At 38.8% G+C, this 27,076-nt stretch overlaps 1 protein-coding gene across 2 annotated transcripts in view; it reads left to right on the forward strand.

The window, feature by feature from the left end:
* Window positions 1-27,076, forward strand: part of frmd4bb (FERM domain containing 4Bb) — a 66,886-nt gene that overhangs the window by 23,902 nt on the left and 15,908 nt on the right. For both annotated transcript variants that reach the window (XM_037540827.1, XM_017715606.2), the window contains exons 2-11: window positions 8,322-8,387; window positions 10,502-10,596; window positions 11,571-11,663; window positions 13,220-13,304; window positions 17,041-17,097; window positions 17,191-17,213; window positions 17,835-17,918; window positions 19,361-19,426; window positions 20,619-20,676; window positions 21,617-21,703. In XM_037540827.1, coding sequence (XP_037396724.1) covers window positions 8,322-8,387; window positions 10,502-10,596; window positions 11,571-11,663; window positions 13,220-13,304; window positions 17,041-17,097; window positions 17,191-17,213; window positions 17,835-17,918; window positions 19,361-19,426; window positions 20,619-20,676; window positions 21,617-21,703 — 714 coding nt within the window. The remainder of the gene's footprint in view (window positions 1-8,321; window positions 8,388-10,501; window positions 10,597-11,570; window positions 11,664-13,219; window positions 13,305-17,040; window positions 17,098-17,190; window positions 17,214-17,834; window positions 17,919-19,360; window positions 19,427-20,618; window positions 20,677-21,616; window positions 21,704-27,076) is intronic.

Genomic DNA, 27,076 nt, shown 5'->3' on the forward strand with positions numbered 1-27,076 from the left:
TAAGCTAGCTAGAGAAATGCTATTGTTAGGTCTTGGAACATTCCCTTTTTAAGATCAACCTTTCTGCTAAAGCCATTCAGCTTCATTGTCCTCTAGTGACTCACATGCGTAAGCATATTAAATAATGTATATTTTGAATATATTTGTAGCTGTAAGATTGAGTCATTTCAGCTGCTACCGGAGAATTAATCTGGATGACTTTAGCAGAAGTGAAAGGTTTTGGGAGATTTTTTTTTAGGCTTTTGGACACGTGGACGCATGGACGGGGCACAGAGGGCCGTGTGGCTCGGCCTGGGTTGTTTTTGGAATCAAGAAACGGCTGCTTGAATATGACCAGTAAAAGAGTGACTCTCCACAAACCTCAGGCTGCTTCCCTCCCAGCCTGGCCAGGTTTCCACAGCCTGCCCACTTTTCTTCTGGGTGCATTTAGACAAAACGACCAGAGAAATGCACCCTTTACCTCAGGCTCTTCAGAAAAGAGCTTTTACACAAAGATTGCATGCAGTCGGCACGGAGTTCTAGTCAGCTGCACGCCTCTCTAGGGCGAGTGTGTGCAGATTAGCATCAAGAATTAGCCTTAGCATTAGCCCTGACCAAAGTCCGAAGTTAGATTGTGAACCAGACTGGCGGTGGGGTCAGGGTTGTGCAAGGCCAGGGGGTAAGCGGGTACCAGCCGGAGCATGGCCTGGAGCTTACTGCACTGGGTGGAGTCAGTACTGCTCCACAGCACACGGCTAATGTGGGAGATTCTTCTATGGTTGACACGGAGGTGCTACACGGGGAGGATGGGGTCGTGTCAGAGGTGCCTGAAGCCCTGCTTCTACCTGGGAGAGGTGTATCAGGTATGGGGCATGACCTTTAACCTTGGAGTTCCCTGCTGAAAAAAGCATGAATTCCATGCTGGTTTATGCTGGTCTGGTGCTGGTTTAGCTGGTCATGGTTAATAGAAGCTTTTAGCTGCCAGGTTAGCATGGTGCTAACTGCATGCTTAAATCAGGGTTCGATGTAGTACATTTTTAATCCAAGCTGTATGCAAAGATGCTAATACACCACGTCTGTTTTTGTGATGTCACAAAGACATGTTTATGAAGACGTGTTTATGCCCTGCCCATTCCCAATGAAATGATAAGTTGTGTTTCTGCTTTTTAAATGTGGGGCATTTGTGTCAGGCTAAACAGACTGTTTAATTGTAAGGGATAACAATAGGTTGGAAAAAGTTCACGTAAAAACAAATTATGACAAATGCCATAAGTGGATCTGTAGGATATGGTCCTTTAAGGTAACCTGTAATAGATTTGATTATGCTGTTTCATGGACTAAAGTACACTTTAACAGCCACTCAGAAGACCGAACTTTGTCTGTACTTTAGTCCATGTTTATAGACAACTTTGTGTCGAATAGTGTCAGAAACCACATAATGAAGTCTAAGATTTTTTTGCTAAACTAAGTTTATTTTACATTTATGCCAAGTCATCCTTAAAGCTAAGTAATTTTATTTTATTTTTAGAGGATAATTTCTTTCAATTTTACAGATCACCATTTTTTAACTTGCTATAGCGACTAGCCTTACAGTTTTAAGGAAAGTGAAAATAACATATAGCTATTTTGCTAATCTACACTAAATGGATAGCTTTTTAGGGTTAGCTTAGCATGCTACACTGCTCTCCCACTCTCAGCTGCTTCATCAGTTCTGTGAGAATAATGTGAAAGCAATTTCTGTCTTTTTAATTATTTTTTTGGTCATTAATATTTGTTCACTGCCCAGTATGAGTGTGTAAAGGTAAATGCTAACTAGCTAGTTGTTTAATAGGATGATGTATAGCACACACATGAAAAGAAGGATGTTATCTGCTGTTGCTACTTTCAAAAAGCAGACAGAATGAAAATGATGGCTAAACATTATGCATAAACGTTTTTTACATAGAATATTTTGCTGTTTTAAAAATTACGTTAGAATAGTATAGAGGCTTGTGTGTATAGATATAAAACCACCAGCGTCATCACTGCGCCTAATAAACTCTAAACGCGCTTACAGCATGTGATAAGAATGATCCACCACCCAAATAATATCTGGGTAGCTGTGCTCCTCTGGTCAGAAATTGACCGGTGATGAATGGAGTTGCTGAGAAATGCAGTTACATGTATGGGCTACAAGCTTTAACCCACTGGTTGGCTCTGGGGGTGCAGTTGATGCTGAGTTCCCTCCTGACTTAACCAAATTTAGTAAGCATGGACAGATGTAGTCACATGGCTAACGATCAGCAAACCGATGATTAATGTTACTGCACACCGACGTAAAGGAGACCCAGACGTAAAGGAGGAAATGGTCACTGGTTGAAAATGAGTGCAGCAGCACAGCTGCGTCCCAATTCAGTGGTCGAGTCCTTCGGAGGCTGCATTTAAAGGCTGATTGCATCACAGTGGCGCGACTAGGCTGTGCCATTCCAAATGCTCCTTCTTTTCCGTGACAACGAAGGTTTCTACGGATGGATCCGTCGCCAGCCAACACTGAGGTTTATTGCATGCAGGTGAGGATTCGAGAACATGGCAGCGTCAGCAGAGGAGCGAACGACGGCCGAGGAGACACTTTATATATATATATATGTACAATACAAAAGAAAAAAGCCAACGGGGACTGAGGCAAAACCTCTGCCAACATTTTGTTTTGTTTTAGGGAGCAAGGAGTAGACAGAGAGAAATATCTCTCCATCTGTAACAAAAAAATAAAATAAAAGTTTCTGGCTCCGTCTTTAAAGAACTTTAAAATAATTTGACTGGCACAACAGTAAAGGTGAGAACAGAAGTGCTGAGACACAAACAGTACACCATCTTTTTTGAGGGCAGCCTTCTAAGGACATGCCTTCGTGGACCGCATCCTTCGAAGGATGAATACCTGAATTGGTACACAGCTCTTGTAACACTCAACATGGCGTCTGTTTTACGGAGGAAGTCCCACTCTTCAGGAATTGTGTATTACTGAGCCAAACATTACAAACTGTGTATGAGGCTTTTGTCAGATTTTATCAGTGAATTCAAATATGTTTTTTAAATAGTAATTTGATCTTCACTTTTAAGTATTTTGGACTCTCCCCATTCAGAGAGAGAGGTGTTTGGTCTCGTATCGCTGGAAATCACTGCCTGCCCAATAATATACTCACAGGGTGAATAGACTCACCTATAAGAACTTTGATGCCAAAACTCAAAACCTTTGATGTAGCTCATATGTGCTATACCTGCACTCTGACCAAGGTTGCGCGATGCTGTGGTAGCTGTGGTAGTGTTTACTCTGCAAAACCCATAACATCACCAAAACAACCAAGACCTGTACAAGCTAAAGTCTTTTTTAAAGTCACTTTAAAACAATGACGGCAAAAATACATTTTTTCCTGATTAGAACAGTGCAGAACTTTTACTCCAGTAGAAGAACCAATAAGCATCTCTTTCTTCTTTTCTTGGCTGAAACGTCTTTAATAATATCCCATTTCTTTAAATGTCACTCTCAGTACATCACTGCTGAAAAAGACTGCAGTCAGTCTAGTGTTAACATGGCCTTCTGGCTGTGGGAGCTGAACAGTGGGCTGGCTGATGTTGACATCACAGATAAGCCCATTATTTCGTAATAAAAGAAAAAAAAGTCTACTTTTTCTTTCTGAGCTGTCATTTGAGCTCTGATCTCATGTATTTTACCATAAGTGCCTGTTTCTAACTTCCAAGTCAAATTATTAGTCACGATTACGAGTAACATGTATATGGACAAGCACTGGTGTATGTGCGTGAAGGGGTGTAAATACAGTGTATCACAAAAGTGAGTACACTCCTCACATTTCTGCAGATATTTAAGTATATCTTTTCATGGGACAACACTGACAAAATGATACTTTGACACAATGAAAAGTAGTCTGTGTGCAGCTCATATAACAGTGTAAATTTATTCTTCCCTCACAATAACTCAATATACAGCCATTAATGTCTAAACCACTGGCAACAAAAGTGAGTACACACCTAAGAGACTACACCCCTAAATGTCCAAACTGAGCACTGCTTGTCATTTTCCCTCCAAAATGTGGAGTGACTCGTTATGTCATGTGACTCGTTAGTGTTACTAGGTCTCAGGTGTGCATAGGGAGCAGGTGTGTTCAAATTTGTAGTACAGCTCTCACACTCTCTCATACTGGTCACTGAAAGTTCCAACATGGCATCTTATGGCAAAGAACTCTGAGGATCTTAAAAGATGAATTGTTGCTCTACATGAAGATGGCCAAGGCTACAAGAAGATTGCCAACACCCTGAAACTGAGCTGCAGCACAGTGGCCAAGATCATCCAGCGTTTTAAAAGAGCAGGGTCCACTCAGAACAGAACTTGTGTTGGTCGTCCAAAGAAGCTGAGTGCACGTGCTCAGCGTCGCATCCAAATGCTGTCTTTGAAAGATAGGTGCAGGAGTGCTGTCAGCATTGCTGCAGAGATTGAAGAGGTGGGGGGTCAGCCTGTCAGTGCTCAGACCATACGTCGCACACTACATCAAATTGGTCTGCATGGCTGTCACCCCAGAAGGAAGCCTCTTCTGAGGTCTGTACACAAGAAAGCCCGCAAACAGTTTGCTGAAGACATGTCAACAAAGGACATGGATTACTGGAACCATGTCCTATGGTCTGATGAGACCAAGATTAATTTGTTTGGTTCAGATGGTCTCAAGCATGTGTGGCGGCAATCAGGTGAGGTGTGCAAAGATAAGTGTGTCATGCCTACAGTCAAGCATGGTGGTGGGAATGTCATGGTCTGGGGTTGCATGAGTGCAGCAGGTGTTGGGGAGTTACATTTCATTGAGGGACACATGAACTCCAATATGTACTGTGAAATACTGAAGCAGAGCATGATCCCCTCCCTTCCGGAAACTGGGTCGCAGGGCAGTGTTTCAGCATGATAATGACCCCAAACACACCTCTAAGATGACCACTGCTTTGTTGAAGAGGCTGAGGGTAAAGGTGATGGACTAGCCAAGCATGTCTCCAGACCTAAACCCAATAGAACATCTTTGGGGCATCCTCAAGCGGAAGGTGGAGGAGCGCAAAGTCTCGAATATCCACCAGCTCCATGATGTCGTCATGGAGGAGTGGAAAAGCATTCCAGTGGCAACCTGTGAAGCTCTGGTAAACTCCATGCCCAGGAGAGTTAAGGTAGTTCTGGAAAATAATGGTGGCCACACAAAATATTGACACTTCAGGAACTGTCTCTTAGGGGTGTACTCATTTTTGTTGCCGGTGGTTCAGACATTAATGGCTGTATATTGAGTTATTTTGAGGGAAGAATAAATTTACACTTATATAAGCTGCACACATACTACTTTTCATTGTGTCAAAGTGTCACTTTGTCAGTGTTGTCCCATGAAAAGATAAACTTAAATATCTGCAGAAATGTGAGGGGTGTACTCACTTTTGTGATACAGTGTAGGTAGATAAATAAATAAATGACCAATCAGAGGCCCTGATTTACTCAGGGCACCTGGCATTCCGCCTTTGCTTTAAATCGCCTCTTTGAGGTGGTCTGTCATTCATGGTCTTTTAATGATTTACAGTTTTTTGTGTTTGAGTTAGTTTTGTTTGCCTCCAAAAATGCAGCTTTCTCATGAGTAAAGAAACTCTCGTGAGTTTCTACATATTAGCTGCTTTGCTGTTCTTTGCTGTTTGCTGGTCATTGAAACTGTTACCACAGCACTAAATCTCTCACACAAAGGCTTTTGCTTCGACCCCACCCATTTCCCCAAAATGCTGTCGATTAGCTGTGTTTGGTGTAGTCTAAAATCATCACACACTGACCTCAAACAGTGTCATGTTGTTAAGTGAACCTCTACCTTGTGTTTCTGCTCAGTGACCACTACATTAGAAACCCCTAACTTGTAACTACATTATACAGGTGTACCAATACTGACTGTAGTTGAGACTGTACAGTGGTGCTTGAAAGTTTGTGAACCCTTTAGAATTTTCTATATTTCTGCATAAATATGACCTAAAACATCATCAGTTATTCACACAAGTCCTAAAAGTAGATAAAGAGAACCCAGTTAAACAAATGACACAAAAATAATATACTTGGTCTTTTGTTTATTGAGGAAAATGATCCAATATTACATATTTGTGAGTGGCAAAAGTATGTGAACCTGTAGGATTTGCAATTGATTTGAAGGTGAAATTAGAGTCAGGTGTTTTCAGTCAATTGGATGACAATCAGGTACGAGTGGGCACCCTGTTTTATTTTAAGAACGGGGATCTATCAAAGTCTGCTCTTCACAACACATGTTTATGGAAGTGTATTATGGCCTGAACAAACGAGATTTCTGAGGACCTCAGAAAAAGAGTTGTTGATGCTCATCAGGGAAAGGTTACAAAACAATCTCTAAAGAGTTTGGACTCCACGAATCCACAGTCAGACAGATTGTGTACAAATGGAGGAAAATCAAGACCATTGTTTCCCTCCCCAGGAGTGGTCGGCCAACAGAGATCACTCCAAGAGCAAGGCGTGTAATAGTCTACGCGGTAACAAAGGACCCCAGGGTAATTTCTAAGCAACTGAAGGCCTCTCTCTCACACTGGCTAATGTTAATGTTCATGAGTCCATCATCAGGAGAACATTGAACAACAATGGTGTGCATGGCAGGGTTGCAAGGAGAAAGCCACTATTCTCCAAAAAGAACATTGCTGCTCAACTGCAGTTTGCTAAAGATCACGTGGACAAGCTGGAAGGCTACTGGACGAATGTTTTGTGGACGGATGAGACCAAAATAGAACTTTTTGGTTTAAATGAAAAGCGTTATGTTTGGAGAAAGGAAAACACTGCATTCCTGCATAAGAACCTTATTCCATCTGTGAAACATGGTGGTGGTAGTATCATGGTTTGGGCCTGTTTTGCTGCATCTGGGCCAGAACGGCTTGCCATCATTGAATGAACAATGAATTCTGAATTATATCAGAATTCTAAAGGAAAATATCAGGACATCTGTCCATGAACTGAATCTCAACAGAAGATGGGTCATGCAGCAAGACAACGACCCTAAGCACGCAAGTCGTTCTACCAAAGAATGGTTAAAGAAGAATAAAGTTAATGTTTTGTAATGGCCAAGTCAAAGTCCTGACCTTAATCCCATCGAAATGTTGGGGAAGGACCTGAAGTGAGCAGTTAATGTGAGGAAACCCACCAACATCCCAGAGTTGAAGCTGTTCTGTCCGGAGGAATGGGCTAAAAGTCCTCCAAGCCGATGTGCAGGACTGATCAACAGTTACCTGAAACGTTTAATTGCAGTTATGGTGCAGGGGGTCACACCAGATCACTCAAAGCAAAGGTTCACATACTTTTGCATATAATATGTAATATTGGATCATTTTCCTCAATAAACAAATGACCAAATATAATATTTTTGTGTCATTTGTTTAACTGGATTCTCTTTATCTACTTTTAGGACTTAGGAAATCTGATGATGTATTAGGTCATATTTATGCAGAAATATAGAAAATTCTAAAAGGTTCACAAACTTTCAAGCACCACTGTATATTGTAACTAATACTCCTATGCATAATAATACAGGGTGATTCAAAAAGATTCATCTGATTTCAAAATGATTTATTTCACTAGTAAAACATTACAGAACAATGCAGTAAATTGTAAATGGTTTAAGTGAGCATAAAATTTATTTTGTAAATTTACAAGTGCTCAGTATGAACCTCCTCCAGTTCCCTAGCTGGTGGGAGAAAGCTAGAGTGTTAGTACTAAGTACTAATCTTGGTACATTCTACATAGTACACTGTATTATACTGTAGTACAATATATAATACTTTATAATATATAATACATAATCCTGCTGTCTGATATATATATTTATTCATAGGAATTAAAATTAAAATGCACAAGATAAACGTATGAATAAAAACACAATAAAAATACAATTAACAAGAAAGTAGATGTAAGATTCCAGTAAAAACAAGGGAAACAATAAAACTTATTTTATTGGATGAAGTGCAACAATGGACATGGGTGTAGGGTAACCATGAAAATAGATGTAGTTACCATGACACAGGTATAGTAAACACGGCAATGGATGTAGCATAATAGTGGAAAGAGGTGTAGCATAACCATTGAAATCTGTCTATTCCACTGTTCCATATATCAGTGGTGAATGTGTATATGGATGTTTATTATTAAGCCCAGGCTATAATGATGTTATGACTCACCTCCCCTCGTCCTCAGTACTGTGACTGTGGTTTGGGACGGTTAGCGTGAATAAAAGGATCTGATGAATTATATTGATCTAATCTGAGCTCATTGTGTGCAGATGACAGAGGGACGCCTCTGCCAGGTTCACCTGCTGGACAACAGGACACTGGAGCTGCTGGTTCAGGTACGACCCCTCACTGTAACTATCACAAAGCAAATAAGATTGAAATGAAACATACCTGATATCGTCTCATTCAATGTTTTGATCATTCAGTATTTCGGGTGAGAGCAGATCTCAGCTGCATTTCTCAAACGTCCTTTAAATTATTTACAAATAAGATTACAAATAGCTAAATGTTACTGTATAGCATAAAATGTCTAAATGCTTTTTTCATAGTGTTAAGACTATTTATACTCTAGGACTTTTGTTAAAGCTTGATTCACTCTCTTTGTGAAAAAAACAAAGGGATAATCAAACTCCCTTAAAGTAAGTTAAAAAAGTAAGTTTTTTACCTTAACTATCATTAATCATGGAAATAGGTGTAGCATAACTATGAAACCATGAAACCATGGAGCTGAGGAAATGGATGTGGTATAACCATGGAAACCATGGAGTAACCACAGAAACTGGTGTAATGCAATAATGCAAATGGGCATAGAATAATTTTGGAAATAGGTGTAGTGTACTATGTAGTGCAACAGTGGAAAATGGTATAGCGTACCAATGGAAGTGGTATAATGTAACCATGGACACCATGGAACTAGGGAACCATGGTAATAGATGCAGTGTAAACATGGAAGCAAATATAATGTAACAGTTGAAATGGAAGTGGAGTAACCATAGAAATTGGTGTAACATAACAATGCAAATGGGTATAGAGAAATGGGCATAACCTCAGAAACCATGAAATGACAGAACTAGGAAACTATGGAAACAAATGTAGTGTAAGCATGGGAATGGGTGTAACATAACAATGAAAATGGATGAGGTGTAACCATGGAAACAGATGTAGTGCACATATAGGATTGGGTGTAGCGTAACCATGGAGAACATTGCCTTAAACCCTGAAATACTGTTCTTAACGCCTGACAACCTGTGATGTCAATGAGAGTCGACAGCATGAAACCAGACGTCATTGAGAGTAAACAGTGGAGAGCTAAATGTGCCAGCATGGATTTATTTGTGTGGTTTTCACTGAGAAGTGACACTGAAATTCAACAGAATGTCTCACTGTTCGGTGAGAGCGTTATGAGTTTAAGAGCTATTTTAAGGTTGGTCTGCATTAATCTTTAGACTTCCTCCCATCAGTGCTGGCTTATTCAGCTCACAGCAGGACTCTGCTGAGGGTCTTCACTCTCTGATCAGGATCCAGCTCTCATTAGAAGTCACAGTCGAGTCATGAAGGTCATACAAATTGGCTCTGACCCCAAAGACTAGAGTACAATGGACTGACTACCCCAGAGGCCAGACCTCAACATCACTGAATGTGTTTGGATTACATTGGAAAACAATCAACCAGCTAATAAGTCCTGATTCACATGTACTGCTTCTGTGTGGTGTGAGTGGTAGGGAAAGCCCTGCTTTTCATATATATATTTCATATATTTCATATACAAACTTAAAAAAAACTTTTATTTAATTTAAGGGAAAATATTAGCTAAACATTCTGTAAACAGATTTCTCAGTTGGTCTAGCAGGCTTGAAACCTTTTTTGTAATCAGAAGACAGAATCATGTTGAGGACAAACAAACATACCATTCACTTTCACAAATGATGTTGAACAGAGTAACAGGAATGTCTGTATAACGTTCTCGCTGCTCCGCTTCGCAGAACAAACGCTGCATGAATGAAAGGCTAGCATTTTTGCACACTGCCGCTTCACACATACCATGCAGAGTTAGGCCTAAGATTGAACTTTGGTACTTGGCCCAGTCACAATGAACTCTCAAACAGCTTATATTACAGTTAGTTGTTGAGGACTCTGTGTCAGCTTATGTTAAATGTGTTATCTGTTTTTCCTGATGCTGAAAAATGAATCATTTTCATATTTGACTGGAAATTACATAAATGAAGGGCAGTCTCTGAAAATGTGTATCAGATATCATTTGTTGCTAGCAACCATAGCAAAACAGAAGTTTCCAAAACTAGAGTTCAAAAACTGGTTAAAACAACACAACTACAAAGCAAATGGGGCCCTAACAACCACCTGGAAGACCTGGTAGAGGAGAGTGTGCATTTAATGGTTAGCATTAGTTTAGTTTTCCGTAAATACTCAGCTTTATGTTCCTCTTCTGTAGCCGAAGCTGTTGTCGCGGGAACTCCTGGATTTAGTCTCCTCCCACTTTAACCTGAAAGAGAAGGAATACTTTGGCTTCACTTTTGTTGATGACATGTGAGTAACATATTTATTCATTCTCACAGCCATTCACAGAAACAAGACCAACATGAATTTAACCTAATTGCCAGAAGTAGGATTTACAAAAGCTTTCCTAAACAAAAAACTTGTGAAGGTTCCTAAGACAAACACTAAGAAGTTCATAGAATTGGGCCTCATTCACCAAGAAATTTCTCACTTGCACTGTTTTCACAAAGAGTCTGACATTCACCAGTGTTTTCTTATTTGGAATTGTTCTTAGGTAAGAACAGAATCTACACACACTGAGAGCACAAATGTTAACAGTTCTATGGTTTAAGAACACGTCATGAATCTGACGCAGACTTTTTCTTAGGACCTTCTTAAGAACACACTGAAGAAGGATATTGGTGAACGAGGCCCAATGATCTTAAAATTAAATCCTTAACAAAAAAAAACTTAAGATGCACACACTCCAAAGGTTCTTTGGTAAAGAAAATGGTTCTATATAGAACAATGAACACTCAAAGAAACCTTTGCATTATTAAAGAATTCTTCAGATTGATGGAGAATGTGCTGTAGATGGTTCTTTATAGCACATTTTTGAAAAGAGTTCTATAAAGCACAAAAATAGTTCCTCTGTTATAAGAAGCTTGGCAAAAATGTGTTTTTTTTAAAGTTTGCATGGTTCTATAAAGAACCATTTTCTTTACTGAAGAACCCTTGAAGATCTTTTTTAAGAACATACAACATTCAAATATTTTTTTACATTATAATTCTATGTAGAATGTTTTTAATAATGGTTCTGTATAGCACAAAAGGGGTTCTGTTATTGTAATGATCTCAAGCTTGAATACAATAGCAGAACCATTTTTGGTTCTATATACAACCATTGTCTTTACTAAAGAAGCCTCGAAGAACAATCATTTTTAAGAGTGTAGATTTAAAAGTGTGCCCTATCAATGTGAATTTTATGGTGATGTCATGTTCCCCGCATTCCCTTGCTGTTCTAGTGGTCACTGTAAATGGCTACAGCTGGACCGCAGAGTTCTGGAACATGACTTTTCCAAGAAGACTGGGCCGATTGCCCTCAATTTTCTGGTGAGGTATGTGATCAGAGCTGCAGGACGTGTCCCGTCTTACACCCGTCTACGCTTAGAGTTGCTCATCAGCTGACTCATGCTGGGAGAATCCCTGTTCTGAAATGGTAGAAAATTATGCTTCATGACAAATGACAAACTCTGAAACCTTAAATTCGACTGTCTGTCATTAATACACCACTTTAACCCTTAGAAGTGCTATACAAACTATTTCATTTACATAATAATATGGTTAGTTGAATATAATACATTTCAAACCCAGGTCCAAAGAAGAGACAGTGAGTGCAATGCTGATAAAGACAAAAACACAAATTCTGTTTGACCTGTATTCAATTGAAAATTATACAAAAACATAGTATTTGCTGTTTTACCTTATGAACTTAATTGTTTTTTGTAAATATCTGCTCATTCCATCAGCTCATTGCAGCTAAATATCAGCTCATTGCAGCTGGTTCCAAAAGTTGGACATGTTGAAGCATGTTTACCACTGTGTTACATCACTTTTCCTTTAACAGCATTTATATATATGTAAAATATCTAAAATATCTAAAATCCTTACAGTCTCTCTCTGAGGAACATTATTGTTTTATTCTTTGATTATTTGCCAATGCATTTTTGGCCAAGTAGCGAGCCTTGATCCATACTCACTCATAAAGCACTCTGCCTTTTCTTTTTAACCCAGGCATGATTGAATCACCTTTTTAAGGTGCAAGATGTTCATAATATGTTCCAAATCACATTTTAAGATTATGAAGTGCTGCTTTATTACATGTTGCTAGGATGAAGCACAGAAAGATGGTGAAGAGCACATCAAAAATCTAAAACTCTTTACCAATTAATATTCATCAGGCATCATCTGTTAGCAGCTGAAAACATGTTTTTATTTAGCATTTTGTTTGTTTTGTTTATTCATTCTATTTTTCTTCTTTTGTATTCTCATTCGTTGTTTATTTTATTGTTTTCTTTATATTTTAATGTTTATATATATTTCTGTTTATTATTATTTTTGTTATTATTAGTAGTAGTAGTAATAGGAGTAGTAATAGTACTATTAGTTAACTGACCCTGTCCCAACTTTTTTTGGAACATGTTGCAGGCATCAGTTTTGGATTGAGAGTATTTTCACATAAAAAAAGACCAAAACAGCAATGAAGTTGATCAAATTTATAAATCGCTGCTTTTTTTGTATATATTTTGCTCTCTAAACGTTTTAGAATTGGGTTTGTATATTTATATTAGATCAACTTTATGCATTAATAATAAGTTTCATATGTTTATTTGAGTGTCTAAGGAAGGCCAGGATTGTAAAGAATAGTTTTTCTCTGTGTACACATCACAATAACTTTATATCAAATTCAAATCATAATAAAAGATCTTCTGCTCTGCTTACACAGATGTGGTGGAGACTGAAAGTTTAGAATCTGCACATTCCAAACAGTTTCTCCATTTATCTAACTGAGCTATGAGTTCATATCAAACTGCTGCAGGTTTTTGCTATTGCTGACTGTAAATGGAGAATAAAATATGACTTACTTAATAACTCATCACCTTCTTCCCCCTAGATTTTACATAGAGAATATTTCTCTGCTGAAAGAGCACACAACGGTGGAGCTGTTCTTCCTCAATGCAAAAGCTGCCATTTATAATGTAAGTTCCTGCTCAGCTCTCTTTTCTTTTAGGAGTTCCAAGTTAATTTAATCATTTAAAAGCCGCAAACCTCTGGCAGTTAGTCTGTGCCTCCGTCTGTGGTTTTGTTACTGCAATGCTGCAAGGAGATGCTTACAGAGGAATACCCTGACTTACCCTTGACTCAGACAAAATCATTTAGATGCATTTTAGCCTGTTTAAACAGCCTTCAATCAGTTTTTAACCTGATGTCAAAAGTGGCAGTTTTTCAGGGCAGCTGCATAAATGTAAAAAAAATTGGTCCATTAGAGAAGGTATGTGGAATAACCCTTGGTATATGATCTGTATATCTGTAGAGTAGTTTTTGTGGAATAATCTGTCTCGAATAGTGTCTATGATTTTTTTTTGTGGAATAAGGTCTGTGAAATAGTGTCTGTGGAATAACACCTGTTGAATAAGGTCTGTTAGGAAATCTGAGTGTTTCGTCTGGTCAGAGGAAAGAAGACAAGGAAAGTTGGCTAAACAGAGAGATAGAGCTGGAAAGGATGTACAGCAGGTTAGGCTGATAAAGGATAGAGAGGGAAATGTACTAGTGAGTGAACAGAGAGTGTTGAGTAGATGGAAGGAGTACTTTGAAGAACTAATGAATGAGGAAAACGAGAGAGAGTGGAGGACAATGGGGGGAGAGATAGTGGATCAGGAAGTGCAGAGAATTAGTCAGGTGGAAGTGAGGGCAGCTTTAAAAAGGATGAAGAATGGAAAGGCAGTTGGTCCAGATGACATACCTGTGGAGGTATGGAGATGTTTAGGAGAGAAGGCAGTGGACTTTTTAACCAGGTTGTTTAACAAAATCCTGGAGAGTGAGAGGATGCCTGATGAGTGGAGAAGCAGTGTATTGGTCCCCATTTTTAAGAACAAGGGTGATGTGCAGAGCTGCAGTAACTACAGAGTTATAAAGTTGATGAGCCACACCATGAAGGTATGGGAAAGAGTTGTTGAAGCAAGGCTAAGGCGAGAGGTCCAGATCAGTGAGCAGCAGTTTGGTTTCATGCCCAGAAAGAGTACCACAGATGCAATTTTTGCGTTGAGAGTGTTGGTAGAGAAGTACAGAGAAGGTCAGAAGGAGCTGCATTGTCTTTGTGGATCTAGAGAAGGCATATGATAGGGTGCCAAGACAGGAATTGTGGTACTGTATGAGGAAGTCAGGTGTAGCTGAAAAGTATGTTAGGGTGATGCAGGACATGTATGAGGATAGTGAGACAGTGGTGAGGTGTGCAGTTGGAGTGACAAATGGTTTCAAGGTGAAGGTAGGGTTACATCAGGGATCAGCTTTGAGCCCCTTCTTGTTTGCAATGGTGATGGACAGGTTGACAGATAAGGTCAGGCAGGAGGCTCCATGGACCTTGATGTTTGCAGATGACATTGTGATCTGTGGTGAGAGTAGAGAGCAGGTGGAAGAGAATCTGGAGAGGTGGAGGTTTGCACTGGAGAGGAGAGGAATGAAGGTCAGTAGAGACAAGACGGAATACATGTGTGTGAATGAGAGGGAGGCAGGTGGAAAGGTGAAGATGCAAGGAGTAGAGGTCGTAAAGGTGATGACTTCAAATATCTTGGGTCAACCATCCAGAGCAATGGACAGTGTATAAAAGAGGTGAAGAAGAGGATGGAGTGGGTGGAGATGTCAGTGCTTATGTGTGACAGAAGGATAGCAGCAAGAGTGAAAGGGAAGGTTTACAAGACAGTAGTGCGTCCTGCTATGATGTTTGGTTTGGAGACTGTGGCTCTGTCTAAAAGACAGGAGGCTGAGCTGGAGGTGGCAGAGATGAAGATGCTGAGATTTTTCGTTGGGAGTGACAAGGATGGACAAGATTAAAAATGAGCAGATCAGAGGGACAGTGAAGGTGGAGCAGTTTGGAGATAAAGCCAGAGAGGCCAGGTTGAGATGGTTTGGACATGTGTTGAGGAGGAATAGTGGATATATTGGTCAAAGAATGTTGGAGATGGAGCTGGAGATGGAGAAGAGGTAGACCTCAGAGAAGGTTTATGGATGTAGTGAAGGTGGACAAGGAGATGGTTGGTGTAAAAGTAGAGGAGGCAGTGGATAGGGCAAGATGGAGGCAGATGTTCCGATGTGGCGATCCCTGAAGGGAGCAGCCGAAAGAAGGAGAAGAAGAAGGAAATCTGAGTGGAATAATGTGTGTGGAATAATGCATGTGAAATTATGATTGTGGAATAATGTCCATGGAATATTGTGCGCACAATGTTGTATGTGAAAAAATGTACATAAAATAATGTGTGTGGCACAGTATCTGTGGAATGTATGCGGAACAGAATATCTGTGGAATAATGTATGTGGAATATTGTTTGTAGAATATGTGTGGAATGAACTCATGAAATCTATGGATTGATATCTGTGGAATAATGAATGTGGAATAAAAGTGCTGTGGGTTAGTGTCTGTGGAATAGTGGTGTGTAATAATATGAGTTGACTAATATCTGTTGAATGATGTCTGTGGAATAATGCCAGTGGGATAGTGTCAGAGGAATGTTGTCTGTGGAACAGTGTCCATGGAATATTGCGAGGGAAATAATGTGTAAAATAATGTCTTGAATAATGCTTGTGGAATAAATGAAATAGTGTCTGTGTAATAAAGCTTGTGGAATAATGTTTGTGGGATGTTTGTGGAATAATACTATGGAATAGTGCTAGTGGAATAGTCTTTGTAGAATAATGCCAATAGTCTCTGTGGAATAATGTCAGTGGAATAATGTCTATGGAATAATGCCAGTGGTATAGTGCCTGTGGGATAATGCCTGTGTAATAAGGTTTGTGGGATGTTTGTGTAATAATATCTATGGAATAATACTAGTGGAATAGTGTATATGCATTAATGCCAGTGGTATAGTTTCTGTGCAATAATTAAATTAGATTAAGAGACCCTTATTAGTCCCACAACGGGGAAATTTCACCTCCACATTTAACCCATCCGTGAAGTGAAACACCACATACACACTAGTGAGCACACACACTGGGGGACAGTGAGCACACTGGCCCGGAGCGGTGGGCAGCCCAATCCGCAGCACCCAGGGAGCAGTTGGGGGTTAGGTGTCGTGCTCAAGGACACCTCAGTCATGTGCTGTCAGCTCTGGGGATCAAACCGGCGGCCTTCCGGTAACGAGGCTGGTTCCCTAACCTCCAGCCCATGACTGCCCCAATGATCTATAATGCCTATGGAATAATGTCTATGGAATAATGCCAGTGGAATAATGTCTAATATATTATCTGGGAATAATATCTGTGTCACGGTTAGCCCCTCCCAGTCCTGTCCATGTGTTCGTGTTTTGGTTTTGTAACTCCGCCCCTGATTGTTTTCACCTGTCCCTCATTGTCCCATGTATTTAAGCCCTGTGTTTGCCCCTTGTGTTTGCCAGTCTTTGTATCATTGTATTGGTCTTTGTTTGATGTCTGTTTGCTGGTTACTCTGGTTTTTGTCATGTCTGTCCCCCGTTCTGTCCGCATCGGCTATATGAACCTGCACTGTTTTGACCACGACCCTGGATTTGCCCATAATAAATCTCGCTTATCTCAGCGTGTGCGTCCACCTCCTCGCTCCCCCTTACAATCTGGGAAAAAATGTGTGTGTGTAATTGTGAAAGTAGAGCTTAATGGAAAGTTTTCTTACAGATCAGCTTGTGATATGAGTCATTGATTCTTCTGAGTGAATTGGTGATATTAATGAGTGTCTGTGTGCTGCAGGGTGATATTGAGGTGGAGAGTGAGCTGGTGTTTAAACTGGCTGCACACGCTCTGCAGGTGAGAACAACAGAGTCCCAGTCTGTGTTTTTCTGGAACTGTAATCAGCACTGACAGCTCTGCACTTTCTCACCAATCTGTTTATATTTATAGGAAGCTAAGGGGGATTATACAAGGTAAGAAAACCCAACTCCAGAGCACAAAAGTCATTTTATATTCCTGAACATTTTGACTTCTGACTGCATTGTAAAGTTTAAGCTCTAATATCCCAGCGGTCTTTGTTGTAGTGCTGCATTGCCTGTCAGAGGTTCGGAGATATCCGGCTTCTTTTGAAATGAGATTTTTTTGGCCTGTACTTTCCACTAAAGCAGCTCTGTGCTGATGCTGTGTGTATATTTATTTTTCATGCTTAGCTTCATGATCACCAAGATACCTTCTTGTATTTTAATTTATTATTTGACAGTTTTCTTTTCCAAACTTTTGTTAAGGGAGAAAATGTGTCGCTTTTGGCTTTATTCCCAAGGCAGCTAATCCTTGTGTTTTGCAGTTTATACAACAAAAATGGCAAATAACTAAACATCAGTTACCAAATTGGTAAATGACTGGCAAGCCAACAAAGAAAATTGTTAAAACATGTAACACTGGATGTGCCCAAACTTTTGAGGGCCAGTGTATTTTGAATTATCTTACAGTTACAATACAAGCACCAATGATTTACTGCTATTTTATTGATCGCTTTTCCTCTCTGCTGCTTTCCAGTGATGGCTATTATGATTAATAATTCTGATTGATTTCAGTGATGATAACACCAGGACAGATTTAAAGAAACTTCCCACTCTGCCAACCAAAGTCCTAAAGGAGCATCCTTCTCTGGCTTACTGGTAATTTATTATTATTTATTATTATTATCATTATATTATATAACTGATTATTATTATTTAAAATTTATTTATTTATTTATTTATTTATTATTCACTGTTTTCACGCCTAGCTAAAAACACTGAATAATAAATAATAATAATAAATAATGACTCATGCTGGGTGTCAGATATTATTTCAGTCATCTTTTATAATTATCAGCCTTTTAATTGCACATAAATTTACTCACAGTTTAGCCCTTAAATGCACATCTCAAGTTCTTTATTACCCATAACCTCATTTCTCTCCTCTATCTTATCAATCTCTTTGAATGTGTGACAAATAAATAATAAAATGTAATGATTTTTTATTTATTTATTTGTTTTGTCAATAAAATGTTTTAAAACTATCCTGGCAGTTTATAGATCATTTATTTCAATGCTGGGTTGCTAACAACCCAAGATATGATGGATGTATTGGAGAAACAACAATGCAAACTAAAGGATAAACACCCCAGCATTTAAAGCCTAAATGTCACTGCATTTAACGGTCAAACACTCATGCATGTAAGGGGTAAATACTAATGTATTTTTGGGGTTACATAATCACATATTTAAGGGTTATACACTCATGCACTCAACATCTTAACAGCGATGCATTTAATGGTTGAACACTTGTGTATTTAACGGTTATAACCCATTAATTTAAGGGTTAAACACCCTTACATTTAAGTGCCAAACACTTGTACATTTAAAGGTTAAACAGCCATGCTTTTAAGGATTAAATGCTTTAAGTGAAGTAATACACTCATGCATGTAAGGCTTAAATGTTCATGCATTTAAGGGTTAATAAACACCTATGTATTTAAGAGTTAGACACTTGTTCATTTAAAAACATGCATTTAAGATGAAATATGTACGCATTTAAAGACTCATGCAGTTCAGAGTTAAACATCTTGCATTTAAGGGATAAACACCCATTCATTAAGCTTTCATTTTAAAGTGTGCTGGCAATAAGTGGTAGATAAATGCTCAGGATGAGATAATATGCCTTAATGTGATCACACTATGCAGCCACAACATGCTTGAATTTAGAGATGTGGTGTTGATAAATGAAGTTATTTAACCAGAACGGTGTACAGGGGTTTAATTCCACTCTGGCTACAGTGCTATTGGGACAGAAGCAGTTGTAAAGGTGGTGTGATGCCAAGATTATTATTAATGTATATATTTAAATATTTCCAGTAGATGCAGAAGTGGATGCTGATGCTGAGTGTTTATTATGTATATATGTCATGGCCGTGATGGCAGGATACGAAAGCTATATGGACTCTGATCTGTAAAACTCCTTTGTTTCCGCTGACGTTCTGCAGCAGAGAACACGATGAGAAATGTTCTCATTCCTCTGCACCCTGAATAAATGCTCTGATCTGGAGCCTTTTCATCTTCTCTCTGTCTTCCCACAGTGAGGAGAGAGTGATTGAGCACTATAAGCAGCTGAAGGGCGTCTCCAGGGGTCAGGCTATTGTCCAGTGAGTATTGATAAAACTATCATTAGCGCTATGTAGGGGTCATCTCAGCTGATGTGATTTATGACTGAGCCCATAATACTTCACTTTGAGCACAGAGGCTTTGGGACGCTCAATAAACCAGCCAACCGTTACAGATGCACTACAAGTTAAAGCGATAGTTAACGTTAATTTATGCACTTTGCACAATTTACACAGTCTTGCAGCAGCTACACAATTTGTGGCTACTTTACCTTAATTTCAGTGCTAATTGGTGGGATGTAAGCTTTCCTTATTTGTAGCTACCTTACCTTCAATACCAGTGGTAATTGGTGGGGTATAAATGTCTACTACCCTTTAGCTTATCTTTAACAACAATGCTAATCATTATTGCTACATTACCTTCAATAACAATGTTAAATTGTGGGGTATAAGCTTTGGTTACTTGTTAGCTACATTAGATTGTATGCAGTGCTAGTTGGTGGAACATGCATTTCCATTACTTGTTAACTACATTTCTTTCCCTGCAGCAAAGCTAAATGGTGGGGTAACTATATTATTTTCAATAACGATGCTATTTGGTAGGGCGAACGTTCCATTACATGTTAGCTACTTTAACTTTGCAGCATTGCTAACTGGTGGGATGTAAGCTTCCATTGCTTCTTAAATACATTAGCTTCAAAGCAGTGCTAATTGGTGAGGGGCAAGCTTTTATATTTCTTAACTACATTTATTTGGCAGAAATGCTAATTGGTGGGGTATAGGCTTCCATTACCTGTAGCTACAGTACCTTCAATAATGATGCTAATTGGCAAAATTAGCATCTTTCATTACTTCTTAGCTACATTACCCTGTATGCAATGCTAAATGGTGAGGCATACATTCCCAGTACTTGTTACCTACAAGTTCAATAACAATGTTAATTGATGGGGCATAAGCTTCCATTACTTGTTGGCTACATTAATTCTGCAGCATTGTTAATTGGTGGGCGGTCAGCTTTCATTATTTGGTAACTACATTTACTTTACAGAAATGCTAATCGGTGGGTTGTAGGCTTCCATTACTCGTTAGCTATATTAGCCTTGTAGCTCCAGTGTTAAACTAAAGAAGTTAAACAGACACCAAACATGTCTCAGTTGAGGAAACTATCGCTTTAACGTGTGTATCTGAGAGGGCTCTAAGTGAATGTAAATAATGGTGACACTCTGTGTTTCAGGTATTTGACCCTGGTGGAGTCACTGCCCACTTACGGAGTCCACTATTATGAAGTGAAGGTAATTAATAATGACAGCATTTGAATTAATGATCAATACGGTAATCAGACTCAGCTCAGGTGACTCTGATACAGACACAGACACAAATCAATAGCAGCACTAAAGTCAACAGATAACCTTGACATCACGATGAGTAAATGTAGGGGTCAGACTTCATCTCACTTTAATCTTTGCTAATTGTAATTCAGCTGACTGGACATTTGGTCAGGAAGTTCTGTAGAAGTAATTTAATTGTAATTTTGTGTTAAATTGTGTTTGAATGTCATCAATTTGAAAACAATAACTTTATGAGACAAAGAGAAAAATATAAACTTTGTGATAATGTAATCTTCTAAGCTGCTTCTCCTTCTGGGTCATTGAGGGTACTGGAGTCTATATGTACATTACACATAGATTAAAATTACATTAAAATAGAAGAAAGGTTTTGATAAAATTAACATCCAGAATGAAGTTCTATTAAAGTCTAATAAAGTTGATGACCAAAAAATGTTTTGAAAAAATCAGTGTCCAAAATGACATTCTAATATAAAATTATTGTGCAGAATGAAGTTCTAATCAAATGAATATCCAGAATAAAGTTCTAATCAAATTAATATCTAAAATTACACTGTTGTAGAATTAATTCCCTTTATTAATAACTTTAGATCAAACATATAAAATGAAGTTTCTAAAATGTTGTGTTAATCTGTAGTTTATAAGACTCAATTCTACACAATATACTTTTTTTATTACATATGAAATAATACACATTATGAACATAAGCAAAACTTTAACACATTAATGTGTTTATTTTTTGGCAGAGAAGCGGTTTTCATTTCAGAGTCATGCATCTCTCAGACTTCCCTAAACACAGTCAATTCCTCTTTCTGTTTGAGATTCTGGTCTGTTTTTAACTTTGTGGAAGTGTCATCTGTTGTTTTGTTGTGCTTGTTTGCTGCAGGATAAGCAGGGTCTGCCCTGGTGGCTGGGAATCAGCTATAAGGGAATCGGCCAGTACGACATTCAGGACAAAGTAAAGCCAAGAAGGGTACGATGCAACATTTTACTAGATTCAGGCGTTCCAGTTGTACCCAAAAGTTTGCAAATTTGGTCTAATTCCATGTTGTTGTTGATTTTCTAACTGTAAATATGGTTGGTGTAGTGTAGTGGTTAACACCTCTGCCTTCTACGCTGTAGACTGGGGTTCAATCCCCCACATGGGTAAGCACCCTACACTATACCAATAAGAGTCCTTGGGCAAGATTCCTAACACTACCTTCACCTACTTGTGTAAAATGATCATATTGTAAGTCGCTCTGGATAAGAGCGTCAGCCAAATGCCATAAATGTAAATAAGTTACACATTCTCTATAGAGATACACTTCTGCACATTTTAATACACAATTACTATTTATTTGCTGAATTAAACAAATTTAGGCCACATTTTATGTGTTACTTTTCCCACAGTGAGTTACATTCAGTAAATAAACAGTAATTGTACTGTTAGCTGGCTCTAGCTCCCTGTAGCTCTGATACAAATACACACAAAATACACTGCTTTGGCAGAACCTAGTCCTGCCCTTCAAAATAAAAGTCCAATAAATGCTAAGAACAATAACCCAACACTACCGTGAGAAAATCTTTATATATCTATATAGCAATTTGCATGTTGGTGGCAGCTCAAAGTGCTTTACAAACAGGTTTTAAAGCTTAACAATAACAGAAGAAACTATGATATTAATATGAAATCATATAAGACGACACTGTAAAAATGTCTCTTCAGATTAACCTAAAAGATTACTTTATGTAGTAACAAGATATTGAACTAGTTTTATTCAACTCAAAAAAAGACACTGTTTGAAAGAATTGTTCATTTAAAGTATTTGTGCAGATTGAATAAAACTGGCTAATTTACATGTTGTCATGAAAAACTCCCCAGTAGACATTTGGAATCAGGTGCAGGTTTATTATACAATCAGAAGAAGCATCAGCAATACCAGGCACGGTCAAAACCACAGAAGATCAGACCAACAATCCAAATAACATGATCTGGTACTCATTAACGATACAAGAAAGCAGTAGTCTCAGTACTCAGGAGAACGAGACCTCTTTTTTATTTTCAAGTTTTTATGTGTTAAATTTTGGGATAACACTTTGATAATTTGTTAACTGCATTACCTTGTATGTAATGCTAATTGGTGAAACAAATCCTCGTGAATCAAGTATCTGTTAACTATGACAGCTTAGTGTCAAGTTAATGTTTAGGGCTGTTTGGTCACTGTGTTGACCTGCGCTGGCTGCATAAAGAAAACTGGTGGCTGAAATGTTACTAAGCAGTTAATACAGGAGAAAATGAAGGAAATGTTCAGGAAAGGCTTGGAGAGTGTCAGGACTATGATTGGCCTTGAGGTTGAAGTTCTGTTTTTTCGCTGTTCCTCTAGTGAACTTGTGAGCTGTGAGTCAAAACAGCTGTTTATATTTTCTCACAATCGCTCACAGGGGCCCCCTAGTGGCTCGGCTCCCTGGCCATGCACCTATAAAAACCACTGGATAATCCAGGCCTGGTTCTTTGTAGAGAATATAATTGAAAATCAGCAACAAGATGGAACATTTTACATTTTTATACTCTGTTCTAAATCACCCTAAAAGGTTTTGGGGATGTATGAACAGGTATATGGGGAGTTGGGTTGCTGAGGGGCCTTTTCAACAGCCTGATGGCCAAGGAAATAAAGAAGAATTCCTTAAAAGAATATCTGAAAACTGTTTTTGAGAACTGCTTTTTAGATGATTCTTCTGGTTCTGTGTCTGTTCTGAGAGTCTGTGGTACACAAACATCATGAGATTCGGCTAAATGCTGTCATGTGGCTTATAGCTGTAAACAGAGAGAGAGAGAGAGAGAGAGAGCAAGAGAGAGAGAGAGAGAGCAAGAGAGAGAGAGAGAGCAATGGAGGGAAATGAGAGAGAGATGTAGAGATAGAGAAGATGGAAAAAAGAGGGAAAGATCAAGAATATATTTATGCTGACAGTAAGGTAATATATTACTGCAGTATTACTTAGAGAGAGAGAGAGAGAGGGATGTGTCCATACTTGTAATGATTGGAATTCAAGTATTAATACATGCATACTTGCACTGATGCAATGAGAGAGAGAGAGAGAGAGAGAGAGAGAGAGAGAGGTTTACTGTGTGCTGTGAGGAGTTTTTCTGGTATGTGAGTGATGATGAACAGAGTCAGGATGACAGGGCGCCTTTAGCTATTCACAAAACCTGAAGAGACACGTTCAGAACATAGAACCGAGACAGAAGCAACTGCAACAGCTGAACACGGATTATAAAAACTCGTTATTCTGGGATTTTATTTCCATGGATCTGTTTTCATACGACTGGTAAGGACCTTATTTACTGGCGCTGTCAGCTTTAGAGGGTTTATATAATAGGCTCATAAATTCATTTTATGAATGATAATATACAAATATGCAAATGTAACATTTAGAGCTGGGCTTTTTTTCTGATAAGCTGGAACAAAGTACTAACACATTTAAAAATAATACAAAAACTTCACACAATGCACTGCACTAAACTGAAATAAACAGGACTAAACATTGTTCTTTTAATGCTGACGATGTCTACAATACACTAGGTTATTGACAATTCTGACACACTGTGATGTAATATATCACTATAACAATACTGTCATATTTATCACCCATTGCACTTTTCAGCTAATATTTATAAATAATAATATAAATGGCCAAAATACTTTAAGAGAAATATGTGTTAATGTACTGTATAAAAACCATAACCAGTGCTTTCCCATACTGTTAAGTTTATGTTTATACTACTGGTGGACCTTTATTAAGTATTATGGTCTGACTCAACTACACTGTATTGCCAAAAGTGTTGGCTTGTCTGCCTTCACACACATATGAACTTGAGTGACATCCCATTCTTAATCCATAGGGTTTAATATGATGTCAGCCCAACCTTTGCAGCTATAACAGCTTCAACTCATCTGGGAAGGCTTTCCAAAAGGGTTAGGAGTGTGTTTATGGGAATTTTTGACCATTCTTCCAGAAGCTCATTTGTGAGATCAGACATTGATGTTGGACGAGAAGGCCTGGCTCATAGTTAACGCTCTAGTTCATCCCAAAGGTGTTCAGGTTCAGGTCAGGACTCTGTGCAGGCCAGTCAAGTTCTTCCACACCAAACTCACTCATCCATGTCTTTATGGACCTTGCTTTGTGCACTAGTGCACAGTCATGTTGGAACAGGAAGGGTCCTTTCACTGGAACTAAGGGGCCGAGCCTAACTCCTGAAAAACAACCTCACACCATAATCCCCCCCACAACCTCCACCAAACTTTACACTTGACACAATGCAGTCAGACAAGTACTGTTCTCCTGGCAACCACCAGATCCAGAGTCATCCATCGGATTGCCAGAGGGAGAAGTGTGATTCGTCATGCCAGAGAACACGTCTCCTCTGCTGTAGAGTCTAGTGGTGCCACTACATTCAAATTTCTGCATTGCGCTTGGTGATGTACGGCTTGGATGCAGCTGCTCAGCCTTAGATGAGCATTCCATGAAGTTCTCTACTCTGTTCTTGAGCTAATTTGAAGGCCACATGAAGTTTGGAGGACTGTAGTGATTGACTCTGCAGAAAGTTGGCATCCCCGTGTTGTCATTTTACGTGGCCTACCACTTCATGGCTGAGTTGCTGTTGTTCCCAAACACTTCCACTTTGTTATAATACCACTGACAGTTGATTGTCACAACTGAACTTCACAACTGAACTTGCAGAGGTGGCATCTTATCATGGTATCATGTTCGAATTCACTACTGAAGCATTAAGAGCTTCTTTCACTGGAACTAAGGGGCTGAGCCCAACTATTGAAAAACAACCTCACACCATAATCCCCCCTCCACCAAACTTTATACTTGGCACAATGCAGTCAGACAAGTACCATTCTCCTGGCAACCACCAAACTCCAATTGGAGAAATGTGATTCGCCATTCCAGAGAACATGTCTCCACTGCTGTAGAGTCCAGTGGCGGCACTTTGCTGCATTCAACTCTTTGCATTGCACTTGGTAATATAAGGCTTGGATGCAGCTGCTCAGCTATGGAAACTCATTCAATGAAGCTCTCTACGCACTGTTCTGACCTCTGCGCACTATATGCCTCAGCATCCGCTGAGCCTGCGCTCTCATTTTATGTGGCTGACCCCTTCGTGGCTGAGTTGCTGTCGTTCCCAATTGCTTCCACTTTGTTATAATACCACTGACAGTTGACTGTGGAATATTTAGTAGCAAGGAAATTTCACCACTGGACTTGGGGCACAGGTGGCGTCCTATCACAGTACCATGCTGGTCTGCATGCCTCGGTGCTTAGTTTTATACACCTGTGGCCAAGGAAGTGATTCAAACAGCTGAATTTAATTATATGCATGGGTGAGTGAATACTTTTGGAAATATAGTGTACTTTAAAGTGATAGTTTGGTAAAACTAAATTTAGGTTACTATTGATTTTAGCTTTGTGCAAATGTGCTTTAGTCCTTTGTTTATAGATAACCGTGTCACAATGTCAAAAACATAAGCAAGTCTGTTAGAGATATTGAACACCTCCACAAGTTTGAGTGATGATTCAGGCATGTCCTGCTAACTGGTGGGGCATAAGGTTGTTAGCTACATTAGCCTCGTAGCTCCAGGGCTAAAACTAAAGCATAACCTGTTACAGTTATAATATATTCCTGCTGAAAAAAGAAGATTTTGGTTGTTTGTTTTGGAACAATTATGATTAAAAGCTTTTTTTTTACATTTCTTATGGGAATTTTCATAATGTTACCATTAGGGGCCACCAGTTCTTTGAAAGACAGCCCACTAGGAATGTACCTTACAAAAATAAATGTAAGTAAATGAAATGATTTTTATTCCAGTATTTCATTTTAAATATTAGCAAATGAACCTGACAACATGACAAAAGTGAGTGTTGTAGCTATTGATACTCTGTGAAGATGCAGTTATGACTGATTTTATATCTTGTTCATTTGAAATACATTGAGTGTGAGTGTCTTACTGCATACGTACAAGGTACAATGCAGATCACAGAAGTCAGTACTGTTTAGGTACATCTGTAGCCTTTATTACAACCAAACACCACTGAACAAATATAATAACAAATACTAATAAATGCACTTAAAATATCTTTAACAAATAACTCGTTTGGTCATTTTCATACACTGCAAAAATATGCTTCATAAATACATTTGGAATATGTATTTTTTTCCATATGGGAGCTGACAAGTGTGGTGGCTGAGGAATTTAGGCTTTCTCAAACTTTAAGCTTGTATTTTAATGGGTGCAAATAATAAACAACAATTAAATTGTAATTGCAATTATTTATATCACAATTTATTGTCGGAGGG

The sequence above is a fragment of the Pygocentrus nattereri genome, chromosome 9 (assembly GCF_015220715.1).
Source record: "Pygocentrus nattereri isolate fPygNat1 chromosome 9, fPygNat1.pri, whole genome shotgun sequence".
Taxonomy (NCBI): Eukaryota; Metazoa; Chordata; class Actinopteri; order Characiformes; family Serrasalmidae; genus Pygocentrus; species Pygocentrus nattereri.